The sequence below is a fragment of the Natator depressus genome, chromosome 1, assembly GCF_965152275.1.
Source record: "Natator depressus isolate rNatDep1 chromosome 1, rNatDep2.hap1, whole genome shotgun sequence".
Lineage (NCBI taxonomy): Eukaryota > Metazoa > Chordata > Testudines > Cheloniidae > Natator > Natator depressus.
In genome coordinates this window covers 150,823,075-150,835,142 of record NC_134234.1, presented here as the reverse complement: position 1 = coordinate 150,835,142, position 12,068 = coordinate 150,823,075, and the positions used below count along the sequence as shown (strand labels likewise).

Here is a 12,068-nt window from a genome sequence, read left to right as displayed (position 1 = left end):
AGTGGGGCCCTGTGCAGGGTTCAGTAGTCTGTGCATAGAACATAATACAGGATCATTGCCTTAAGATCTAGTGGCAGTTTCAGACACTACTTCTATAACCCTTGCCTCCTACAGCAATAATAATAGTATAATGAATATTTTTGCCACTCTGCCTTTTTTTTTTTTTTTTTTTTTTTTTTTTTTAATGAATTCGTACAGCCATCTGACAGCCCCAGTTTTTTTTCTGGGCTGTCTTGGGGGTTTAGTCAAGTGGCACATGGGTAAAGCCTTGCCATCCCCCAAAACTCCATGATAACGTAATAAACTGGTTCACATTGTCTAATGACTTCTAAGACGTTTCTTCAGTGCTTTAGAATGCAGACTATTGCTAGGAATAGGCTCTCTCTCTCTGCAGAAGAGTACAAAGATTTAAACTTGGTTAAATAGAGGGATAAATTGTAAGTGTCTTAATACTCTTCCATCTTGTTTAGGACTCAGTGGGAAATATGCGAACAGTAGTGAAGCTGCTTTGTTGCTAAGGTGACTAGTAAATGTTGCTGTGGCAATGCTTCTATGGAGCATTTCCATAGCACAAACACAATAAATTATGGGATGTGTGTGTCGTGAGTCATAGAAATGTTCAGTGATCAAGTGATTTAAGCATACAGATAGGTACGTGACACAAGCATGTTGGTAAACAACCACAATTTTTGAGCAGTACTAAAATCATACAAAAATATGTAAGAGTAAATAAAATTCTACAAGCTGCAAATGTCTTGATAGACAAACTGGTAGTTTTGCTCCTCTCATATTACAGTAGAGAGATACTGTTTAATCCTTAATAGAGAAAAATAAAAACTGGTATGTTCAGAGATTTTGGGGAATGTGGGTGTGAGGAGGAGATTATGGCAATTCTGTGCATGGAAGTATAATGCCTTTTATTTGCAAGGAGGTTAAAATTCAGATGTTAAGAACTGATCTGCAGCCTCTTTGCTAGGTGTCTGTTTCTTAGCACACAGCATGGGTAATCCTTCAGTTTCTTGCTTGTATGCATGCTGAGTAATGAAAGATCAAAACAGCAAACATTCTGTTGTTGCCATTTGGCTTGGTCAGCATTACCTTGCAATGACTGGCAGTGGTGCAAAAAAGCCTCATGATTCTGAATATAATGGATTTAGGTGAAGGGAACAAGGATGGAGAATATCTGGGAAAAGACATCCAGAGAGGGAAAATGTGAATTTTTTTCCCCCCATGGAATAGTCAGAATACGGCTTGCTTTATCTTGACAAGTGGCTTGGCTGAATTGTTCTATTTTTGTTGCGATCTTGGTGGTGAATGCTAGTTCATGTTCAGATAAAGTGTCCTGTGAAAAGTTGGGATGAGGACTAAAAGGCATCTTACTTAAATGCCTGCAGTGAGAAGTCACTGAAGAGGAGAGGAAAAACTGGTTCTAGTTGCCACTTTATCTATAAAGAAAGAACTGCAGTTTAAAAACTAAGGTATGTGTTTTGTGTTCACATTATATGGGAGATGTGTTGTTAAATAGAATTTGTGCTGGTAGGAAAAGGAAGATGGAGAAGAAAATGAAGAAAAGTTTTTAATAATCATTTCTTTCTCACAAAGTGTGACCAGTGCACTGGGGATACTGCTTCAAGTGGAAAACAATACGTGTAGAGTCGTCATTCTTTACAGTTTCCAGTCTTAAAGGATAGTAAAAGGTGGCTTTTGTTGCTGAGTTAGTATAACTGGACTGAGGTTAGCAAATGATGTCAGGAATGTGTTGCCCTTCACTGTAGCAGCATTTGCTGTTTTAGAGTTAACCTTCTTATGTGATGTGTTTGATATGAAAACTAGCATTTACTATTATATTAGTCTCGTTCTGCTGCTTATTATTTGAATAGTAGTGGTGATTTGAAAACTCCAAAGTGCGTTTTCAGTTTGCTTTCTTAGCAGAGTAAAGGGTACAGGGGAGGCATGAGTGCCTGAGGAAGACCAAACTCTGCGTATGGGCCCAAAGAGGGGAGACTATCCTTGTGCTAATGCACTTTTCTTTGATATTCATGCCTGGATTTTGGGAGTCCTGTGTCTTTGGTCCAGATGGCTTTCCAAACCAGATTCAGGACAGAGTGGAATCTGGTGGTAACATATGAATAAAGTTCACAGGAGTTGTGTTCTGTGAAAATACTGCAGTTGTTCTGAGCAAAAAACAAAAAACTAACAACTTCTTGGCATTTGGCATAACTAGATCCCATAACGATAATGCTTTGATGTAGGGCACATGCCTGAGAAGACAGTGCCAAACTATGGGCCATCTGACAGCCCAGACTTTTTGTTTCTGGTTTTTCCTGTGGATTTGTCATTCACTTAGGCACTTGTAGAACTTTGCTGAACAGAAATGAGTCTCTAGTTTTTAAGGGCATTACCAGTGAAATTGTAGAAAAGTGTATTTTTGGTAGTCTGCAAATACAGTATAGTCAGTATGCTTCCCAAAATATTTTAATAACTTTACAATTCTGCCTGAATATCTCTTCCCTCACTTTGCAGCATTGGCATAGGCAAACTATAATGTGTCACGTTTTATATACATTGAGCATCTAATGTTCCTAATCTTTTAAAATGGGTCAGTAAAGAACTGGCCTGCTAGCTTGACAGTAATAGGTTATCATGCTGCCATCACTGAGTTTCCTACTGCCTATGTGGTAGACTCTGAGAGAGGACAGGAATGAGTGGAACTACTCCCATCAGCTATTTGCCACAGACATGTGGACTGGCATTGGTGGTAGTTTTGCTCTTCTCTCTAGAAACAATGCATCAGAAAAACTATGTGAATGAAGGACTGATGATAATGAGACTAAAGTGAACATCGCCACTTCTTCATTCTTGGGACTATTCTTTGCAAGGCATTCTGGGTTTCTAGGTCAGATCCTGATTGGAAATAAAAGAATTAGGGAGTTGAATTAATTTGATGTCACTTTTTCATTAGTAACGAGGGGGTGCTAAATGGCTGTTCCCTGCAGATCCCATCTGCAGTCTCTGGATGCTCACAATAAGGACTGCTCCTCCTCCAGGTCCTTACAAGGGATCTCTAGGAGGTAATCGGGGTGTTCCTGCCCTTTCTCATTCCAAAGTGCATTATCAACATGGAGACCGTTCCACAACAGTGATTTTCAATCTGAAAGACGCTACATAATTTCTGGTATGTGTGAACACCTAAAAAATGTAACTACTAGAAATGTGATGAAATGCCCTTTGACCTTGTCTGTTCAGGGAGTTAAACACAAAATGATGAGAGAGAGTGTGTAGATCACTTTATCAGATTTTATTTTATGTTTTTAGAGACATTTTTGAAGTGATAACTTAAAGTGTTGCCGGTCCAACTTCTTTTAAATTTGTGCAGAACAAATCTGATGTGCTGATGTTATATGAGGCTGGATACTCTTAGTACGTTGTTATCAGATGTGCAGGTGTCTAATATTTACAAGTGCATTTTGATTTTGGACAGTAACTTTTTGGAGAAAGAGTATAATAAATTAAGGTCGCTGCTCCACTCTTCCAATCTTTGTATTTTTTTTAAAAAAAGAAAGACATATCAGTGTTATGTATAAGATGAACAATCTAAAAAATGGGTTCACACAGTACCAAACAGCCACAGAGAGGTATGGTCAGGGCATAAACATTCCACAGGACAAATATAGTGCTTTCTTGAGAAAGTGCCTCTGGCTTTTACCTCTTGTCCTTTTATTGGTTGAGTTTGTAACCTTCTAAATGGAGTTTAAACTTTTATGCAGTGTTTTTTCTGGAGCCTGCAGACAGCTGAAATGCCTTAACTGCTGCTTAGAGCTTTTCCAGGTTGCAGTAAGTGGAAACTGACCAGAGGCTGCTTCACTATCGCTGCTGCTAAAGGAAACCCTAAGGGCAGCAGTAAAACTGACAGACATGAGGTCAATTTAGCTTTGCTTCAGCTGGGAAGAACTGTGGTCAGCAGGGGATGGTGGTAGTTTTGGAGCTGCTCTGTGATGTGGCAGAACATAGACAAAGCCGAAGGAAGGACTTGATACTATCCTTGTAGTAGTTAGAGAGGTCTGAGGAGAGGTTGGGGGAACACGCTCACTTTTCACCCCCCACCCCCTTCCTTCCAACAGCCAGACTATTTGGGTGCTTGGCTTTGTCAGGAACCTATTCGCTCAAGGCTGCAAAAGATGATGCCCCAAGCAGGGTCCAGGTTCCTACCATTCTGGTAGGAAAACCAGCGTAAACTCCTCGGGGGGAGAAAACTTTTCTCAAGCTCTAGTCACTGATGACACACTATGATGGGGTAGTCAATAGGTAGACCGTGGGCAAAGTCCAGACCCCCAGATTGAACGGACCCTGAAATCCTTATTTACTCATTTATTATTATTATTTTATTTATTATTTATTTATTTATTTATCATTGTTGGGTTTTTTTATTTTATTTTTTTTTTTCCTGGAATCTGGACCTTGACTATATGTTGACCAGGAAATTTGGACCTTGACACACACAAGTTGACTACCCCGGAACAATGAGATGCTGCTTGTAGAAGACCTTTGAGATTTTCATAATAGGATAGTCCTCCTTTGTGTGCTTTGAACAGCAGTAAAATAGAAAATAATGAGGACAATGTAAATGTCAACATGAGACTTCAGAACCAGCACCTATTTAAGGAAATACTGTGCACTACACATAATTATTTCATTCTGTCTGCAGATTCACGCAGACATAATTGCATTGGTTTGTAGCTGATTCACATTTTGAAGGTTGTCTTTAAGTTCAAGGAGCAGAGGAGGCAGGCATCGAGGAGAAGTACTGGCAAATGGAATGGTGGTGAGCCAGTTCAATTTACCCTGTGCCTTTCCCAGTCAATGGGGATTGGCTTTTCTTCTTGCCTGGGCATTGCCAAAAGGAGAGTGGGGACCCTTTAATCTAGTTCACAGATAGTTGGGGTTCTGGAAAATGTGTCGAGCCCTGTGTAAGAAGGGACAAGCATGACTAAGTAGATGGGATGGGTGGAGATGAGTAAATGGGGCCAGGGTGAGTGAAAGGAAGAGGGTAGTGGGTGAGCAGATGTGGTTGAAGAGAAGAGATTGATGGGATAAATGAGAAACTAAGTGGACTTTGTGTGTGTATGTGAGAGCAGTTTTGAGGGGAGAGGGACTGAGGAAGACATGACAATGTATATGGAAGCAAAAGGGATTTGAAATGTTGGGAGATGGGGAGAAAGAAAAGAGGAAATGGACTGTAAACAATACTTGGGCGGGAGGGAAAGACAACAGAAGAGCAAGCCAGGAAGGGTAAGACTTATGAGAGATGTAAACTCTAATATATAAAAGTGTGTATATATATATATAATATTAAAAATTCAAAGTTGATTGATGTGTTACTTAAGTGAGGGATAGCTCAGTGGTTTGAGCATTGGCCTGCTAAATCCAGGGTTGTGAGTTCAATCCTTGAGGGGGCCATCTGGGGCAAAAATTGGGGATTGGTCCTGCTTCAAGCAGGGGGTTGGACTAGATGACCTCCTGAGGTCCCTTCCAACCCTGATATTCCATGATTCTGTAGTGCATAATAAGTAGTACGCACCTATTTTGTTTGTTTAGGTTCTGTTTCAGGAAATAATCTCTAGTCAAAGAATCCCTGTACAATGTTTAAGTCCCCTTGAAATTAAGCATGCGCTTAAGATCCTGAATCGGGTTCTTAAATTTGAAGGGACACGGTAGCATAGAGTTTTTCTCCTTGGCTAGTAATCTTACTCAAGTATCAGAGGGGTAGCCATGTTAGTCTGGATCTGTAAAAGCGGCAAAGAGTCCTGTGGCATCTTCTAGATTAACAGACTGTTAGTCTAGAAGGTGTCACAGGACTCTTTGCTTACCCAAGTAGCATCAGGTAAATTTTTCAAGGCTTATATGGTCACTGTAGCTGCAAAGTTTCGTGGAATAAGTGAGTGCTGGATTTTTTTGAAGGAAGAGATGGAGGGAACTTGCTATACGGTGACTGGGAGATTATTACGGGTGTACAGGGCTTCATATAACCTTAAAATAAATTCAGGTAGTGTCTTATCATTTCACAGCTATTCTTGAAGTGTTTTTCCTATCAAAGAGTGAGTGCTAGAATGTGCATTTACTTGTGTTTTCCATTTGTACATCCAAGGACACACAGTAGCGGGGTTGAATTCTTGTAATCAGGCCCTGCAGTTTGGCGTGATTAGTCTTGCATTGACTTAAAGTATCAGAGCTGCTGAAATTAATTTTATAAAAGCCATTGCAGAAATGAAGCTTGCATTGCTATCTGATTTTTAAGGTTACTCTTTCAAAAGAGTATGTGCTTTTGATATCTAAAGGTGATTCTTTAAAGTCCTGGAAAAACCCTGAATTAAAGAGAAAGGTAAGTATACTGTGGCATTTCTATGGCTATTTGTATGGTGAAGTGCCTGATTGGATGCTGGCTAAAAATTGAAGGCCGAAAATTTGAAGACGTGCTTGGTTTTCAACTTGACTACTGGGAAAGTTGCTGTTTTACAGCTGACTGTAGCAAAATTAGATCTAAAGTAAACTATTTCTTGTTTTGGTTCAGAAATCATAAGGATATATTATTAGGAGATTGAAATTGAAGAGATCAGAAATGAGTTATTTCACAATAGACTCAGTTTTGTTTTTTAATTATTTTTAGGTGATTTTAATAGTGCAGAAAACAACCAAGATCGTTTTCTTGAAACCTCAGAGGAAAGAGACCCTCCAACTGAGAAATATTATCTGGAGAGACATTCTCTCTATGAAAATATAGGGGACCAGTCAACAGACGATATCGGTCAGCATCCATGCCCACGTCTGGATAGAAAGCGTAAACCCTCTGGCGAGAAAATACAGAATGGGGCCAGCCAAAACGAAAACTATGTGGATGAACTGCAGGATGAAGCTGTGTCAAAGGCAAAAAAGAGGAGGAGCTCCAAAGGTAACCCCATTGCTTTGGTCTCCCTTAAGGAATTTCTTGTGAAAGGAGTATCCCTATGAATTAACGTCTCCATTTATGAACTTGATAGTTACCAATCTGAGCACTGTCATTTCACTTAAAATAATCTCTTGGTATCTGAGGGTAAAGCACTAGTGATTGGACACTGTAGCCATAGCAATGCAAATGACCCTAGTGCATGTGACCCTTAATGACCAAACCTTTTAAAATGCATAGTGTGGTGGTAAAGCTGAGACTATATGCCCCGCAAGTGAAATGTAGCTTTTGTTTTAAGTTGAGGGGGCTTTTTGATTAATTTTTAGTTATTTTTCCATTAGATGACTGGCCTGAGAGGGAAATGACAAACAATTCCTCTAACCACTTAGAAGAGCCCAATTGTAATGAGGTGACCAACCTGAAGGTGTGCATTGAATTAACAGGGCTCCATCCCAAAAAGCAGCGTCACCTGCAGCATCTTAGGGAACTATGGGAGCAGCAGGTGTCACCAGAGAGATCCCCGTCCGGCAAGTTGGGCCGGCAAAGCAGGAAAGATTTAGCTGAGGCTGTTCAGCCAGAGGCCACTGCAAAGGTCAAAGACTGCACAGAAGAAAGGCACACCAGGAAAAGGTCAGAGGTCAAAAGCAATAGAAGTTGGTCTGAAGAGTCCCTCAAAACAAGTGACAATGAACAAGGTATGCAGAGACTACTAGGGAAACATCAGCTGGCATAGCATTAGTAGTGATGCATGCTGCCACCACTGTTAAGGAATCGTCAGCAGTTTTTATAGAAGTCCACATGTATAAGGACTTACAGCTCCACTATAAAAAAAAAAAAAAAAAAAAAAAAAATCACTAGCTAAAATTTGTCAGGCGGGGGTGCGTGTTTGGTGTGTGTGTGTTTGTTTGTTTTAATTTGTGGTTTAAATGACTTTAAAATTGAAGCTTTGTGTCTGCAGATCTTTTGGCATTCTTATAATTCAGGAATAGTTCTGATTTAGAAAAAAAAAAAAAAATCTCAGGTTGTTAGTCCATGTAAAAATACTTACTGCATGTATAGCTAAATGGATTAGTGCTTTTTGGGTATAATTAAAAACAAACAAGAAGTCCAGTATGAGTACCATGAAGACTCTGATTCTCTATCTTGGGAATCTGCTGTTCCATCCGGTTAAGAACTGCTGAGTTTTTCTGCTTTCTCAAAGGCTTAGAGGCAGTCAAGAGGTTACCCCTGTTTTTTTCCCTTAGTGCAGTCTGCCTGTCTGCTTTCTCTACAGACACGCCTGATGAACTGCCCTGACGTTGCTCCCCAGTATTCTTCCATGCGCACGCGCTGAGGGCTCTGTTCTTCAGGATATTTTGCTAGGTTCTCTCTCTCTCCTGCTCCTCTAGTTCACTGTGCATCTCAGGCCAGGTCCATGCTGTAAACTTACATTGGCATAACTACGTCACTCAGGGTGTGGAAAATCCACACCCCTGAGTGATGCAATTATATTGACCTCAGCGCTATGTTGATGGGAGGGCTTTTCCTGTCGACATAGCTACTGGCCTCTCAGGGAGGTGGATTAAGTACGCCGGCGGGAGAAGCTCTTCACTGAAGCGCTACAGCTGTATCACTGAAGCATTTTAAGTGTAGACCTACTGTCAGAGGGATCCCGGGAGGTTGTGGTGGTGGTGGGGGGGGGGTTTGAGCGAATCTAGGGATTCCCCTTGACTAACAGTATGATTCCTCCCCACGCCCACAACTGCTTCAATAGCTGAGCAAGGCCCAACCAGCAGCAGCAAAGGCTTCTGTTCCTGTATTTAGCTCCACATGCTGGCAGTCTTCTCCTGATGTTCTATTACTTCATTCTGGGGGCTTCTCCTAAGCAGGACTGTCTCCCCACTTACTCCAGTCTGGAGCTTGCTCGCTTCTGTTATTTCTGCCCCATCACCATGGCAGCCAGCAAGTGTTGAGCCAATGGGTGGAAGAGGTGTGCTCCCAGAGACCTCCCTTGAACTGTCACAGTGGCCAGCTCCAGCTGCCCACAGTATTCCAGGGAGGGGCCAAGCACTACGGCTCTTTCCCTGTTTTACTGCCCGTCCCTCCCACCATTCACCTGCTGCTTCATTTTTGTCTTCTCTCTCTCCCCTTCCCTGGCTGTCAAACCTCAGGTGATTAGTTACCTCAGTAATTTGAGGAGGCATTGCTCCCACAAACCTAAACAACTTAAAATCTCAGCTGCACTTAGATATCCTCAACATGCTTTGTGCTGTCTTGACTGGCATCCTGCAAACCCAAACCATGTGGCTATTTCTGCTCACAGACCCTCCACATCTTCCTTCTCCCTCCATCCCACTCTTAAAAGTAGAGGATGAAGCTCTCCTTCTCCCTTTCAGGATATGCAGATCAAAGGCTGTAAGTATTGTCTCCCTCCTCCTCCTGCCCCCAAGCAAATCTAGTCTGTTTTTTTGAGGACTCTCCTAGATGTAACTAAGGCCTGGTCTACATGAGGAAATTAGGTCGATATAACTACGTTGCTCAGGGGGTGTGGATTGTAGACAGCACTGTGTCGACGGGAGAATTCTGCCACTGACCTAAGTACTTACTGCCTCTCAGGAGGCAGATTACCTACGGTGATGGGAGAACCCCTGCCATTGCCATCAGTAGAGTCTTCACAGAAGTGCTACAGCTGCAGTGTTTTAAACGTAGACAAGCTCTAATATTTGCCCCAGTTCTTGGAGGATGAAGAGGAGCTTCCCACCTGCTCTGAGCACTCTGAATCGGATGTCCCAGGTTGCTTGTTCACTAACAGACTTGGTTGATTTGATACATTTCACCCTCAAGATAGCCAAACCTGCAACTCATCCAACCTTCAGCCAGGACCCCGTCACGATGAGGCATAGGAAAAGCTGCTCCACTTGCCCCATACCGAATCTCTTGAGAATTGGTGAGGCCAGGTGGTCCAACCCCAACAAAAAGAAGTCCAGTCAATATGATCTCTAAAATGGTGTCCAGTCCGATTGGATAAAATTACCAAATTGTCCCAAAAATTGTCTTGTCTATCCTTCATCTCAGTCAGGATTGTTCATGGTGGGGATGGAGATCTTGATGTTAATCGATGGGGTAGGTTTTAGTGGACCTGAAGATCGACAGCTGTCTTAGAAGAGTCAAAACCTCTTTTCTATTACTTTGTGAGCTACCATGGTGTGTGTGGCACTGGCTCAGACAGACCTGTCCATCTTCTGCTCCTTCTTGTGCTCTCAGAAGAAGAGGTCTTGTAGGACCCCAAAGAGGGGAGGCCAGAAAGCTGGATTCTGTAATGTGGATGCTAGCTTTCCTTTGCAATGCCTGATATGATATTGCCAGATCTTCTCTTCTCTTCTCTTTTTTTAACATTTTGGCTTGAAGAAATATGTGGTTTTAGATTCCAGTGCTATTTCCAGAGGCATCCTGGCACCCTTTGACAATGTGAAACAAGAATAAGCCCTTAATAGCACCTTAGACATGATTTAAATTATGCCCGGCCCACCCATTCTCAAGAGACACTTAAGGGCTTTCAAGTCATTTTGTTGTAACTGTTACTTCCATCCCCACTGAACTGTAAATTCTTTGATTTGTTTTTCTCCATTTACCAGGGCTTGGAAATTCTTCCCCATCATTATCTAGATAGGCCTCTCCATGCTCAGAAGTTGCATGAGGAGGAAGTCGGCCTTAGCTCTTCTGATCCAATAGTCCCCCAACTTTTCTCATGATTCATAGATCTCAAGCAAGTTAAAGAGTAGAACCTAGCCTTTATGTAGTAACTAAACTTTATTTGATCAGCACCTTATTGTTGCATTCAGTATCACTCAGTGGGAAGACCTTCTGTTCTTTGGGACCACTGCTTTTTCAGGCTCTGTCTCTTTTCCTTTCCTGTCCTCCCTTTTTGTGTTTCTCTCCCTCTTCCCCATCTCTTAGTCTTCTCTATTCTTCTATCTCTGTTTATTTATCTGCAGCAACTCCTAATTCCACCATCTTCCCACTGCATCCCCATTCAGTTTTATTCTCACCCTCTTTCCCCTATTAAAACAACTGGTGATTAAATAGATAATGACGACATTGAAGGATGTTATTGGGCTTTACACGTTACACCAATGAGACTATTTAGGGGAAGGTGAGTTTGTACCTAAGTTACTGTTTCAGTCTGTCTGCAAATTCAGGAAGACAACACCACATCGGTTATGTGCTGTTCATGTTTGGAAGGTTTTCATGGCCCAGAAACCTAGAAACTTCGATGATTTTTTTTTTTTTTTAAAGCATAGATTTTTGCATCATATGGGCCGATAAATACATCAGGTAGGCCAGATCTGGCCCCGGGCCATATGTTTGACACACATGTTTGGCCATTTACTCTAAAGAGCTGGTTGACTTTTCTCAAATCCAGAAAGCCCTGTGCAAATTGATCTTATATGGGTAACTGAAGGAAGACAAATCCCAAAAGAGATTCTGAACATCCTACTAGACGGCTCTCCTAAGACTCTAGATAGAAGTGCAGGTCTCTGTCCTGGGTGCCACATGTCCTCTCTTCTAGTTCCAGCTTGCTTCATCCACATTTCCCTTTCTGAAAGCATCATCACTTCAGAGAGCCCTGGTCTGAGGCCCTTGGGAACAACAGAGCCTCAGTCATTGGATGACCCAGTAAAAATAATAACATTGAACCCAGACAGCCCCTCCATTATGTTGATACAAGATTTGTTTTAATAGAGAACTAAACAAGAGCAATGTAATTGATGCTAATCAACATTGTTAGTTTGACAGGATATCTTTTTTAGATGAGGTTACAAGTTTGGTTAATAAAGGTATTAGTGTTGATGCAATAGACTTAGCCTTCTGTAAGGCATTTGACTTGATACCGCATGACATTTTTATTAGAAGAATACCCCAGAACAATATAAAATTAACATGGCATATATGGATTAAAAACTGGCTAGCTGTTAGGTCTCAAAATGTAACTGTAAATGGGGACTCCTCATTAGGGCCCTACCAAATTCACGGTCCGTTTTGGTCAATTTCACAGTCAGAGGATTTTAACAATCGTAAATTTCATGATTTCAGTCTGAAATTTCACAGTGTTGTAATTGTAGGGAGCTTGATCCAAAAAGGAGCTGTG

General features: G+C 41.5%; 1 protein-coding gene across 6 annotated transcripts in view; it reads left to right on the top strand.

The window, feature by feature from the left end:
- BCOR (BCL6 corepressor) overlaps positions 1 to 12,068 on the top strand; it is a 66,962-nt gene that overhangs the window by 30,949 nt on the left and 23,945 nt on the right. For 3 of the 6 annotated variants that reach the window (XM_074968914.1, XM_074968932.1, XM_074968905.1), the window contains 2 exons: positions 6,665 to 6,946; positions 7,282 to 7,635. In XM_074968914.1, coding sequence (XP_074825015.1) covers positions 6,665 to 6,946; positions 7,282 to 7,635 — 636 coding nt within the window. The remainder of the gene's footprint in view (positions 1 to 6,664; positions 6,947 to 7,281; positions 7,636 to 12,068) is intronic. The other 3 variants (XM_074968942.1, XM_074968922.1, XM_074968951.1) reach the window with 2 other exon arrangements.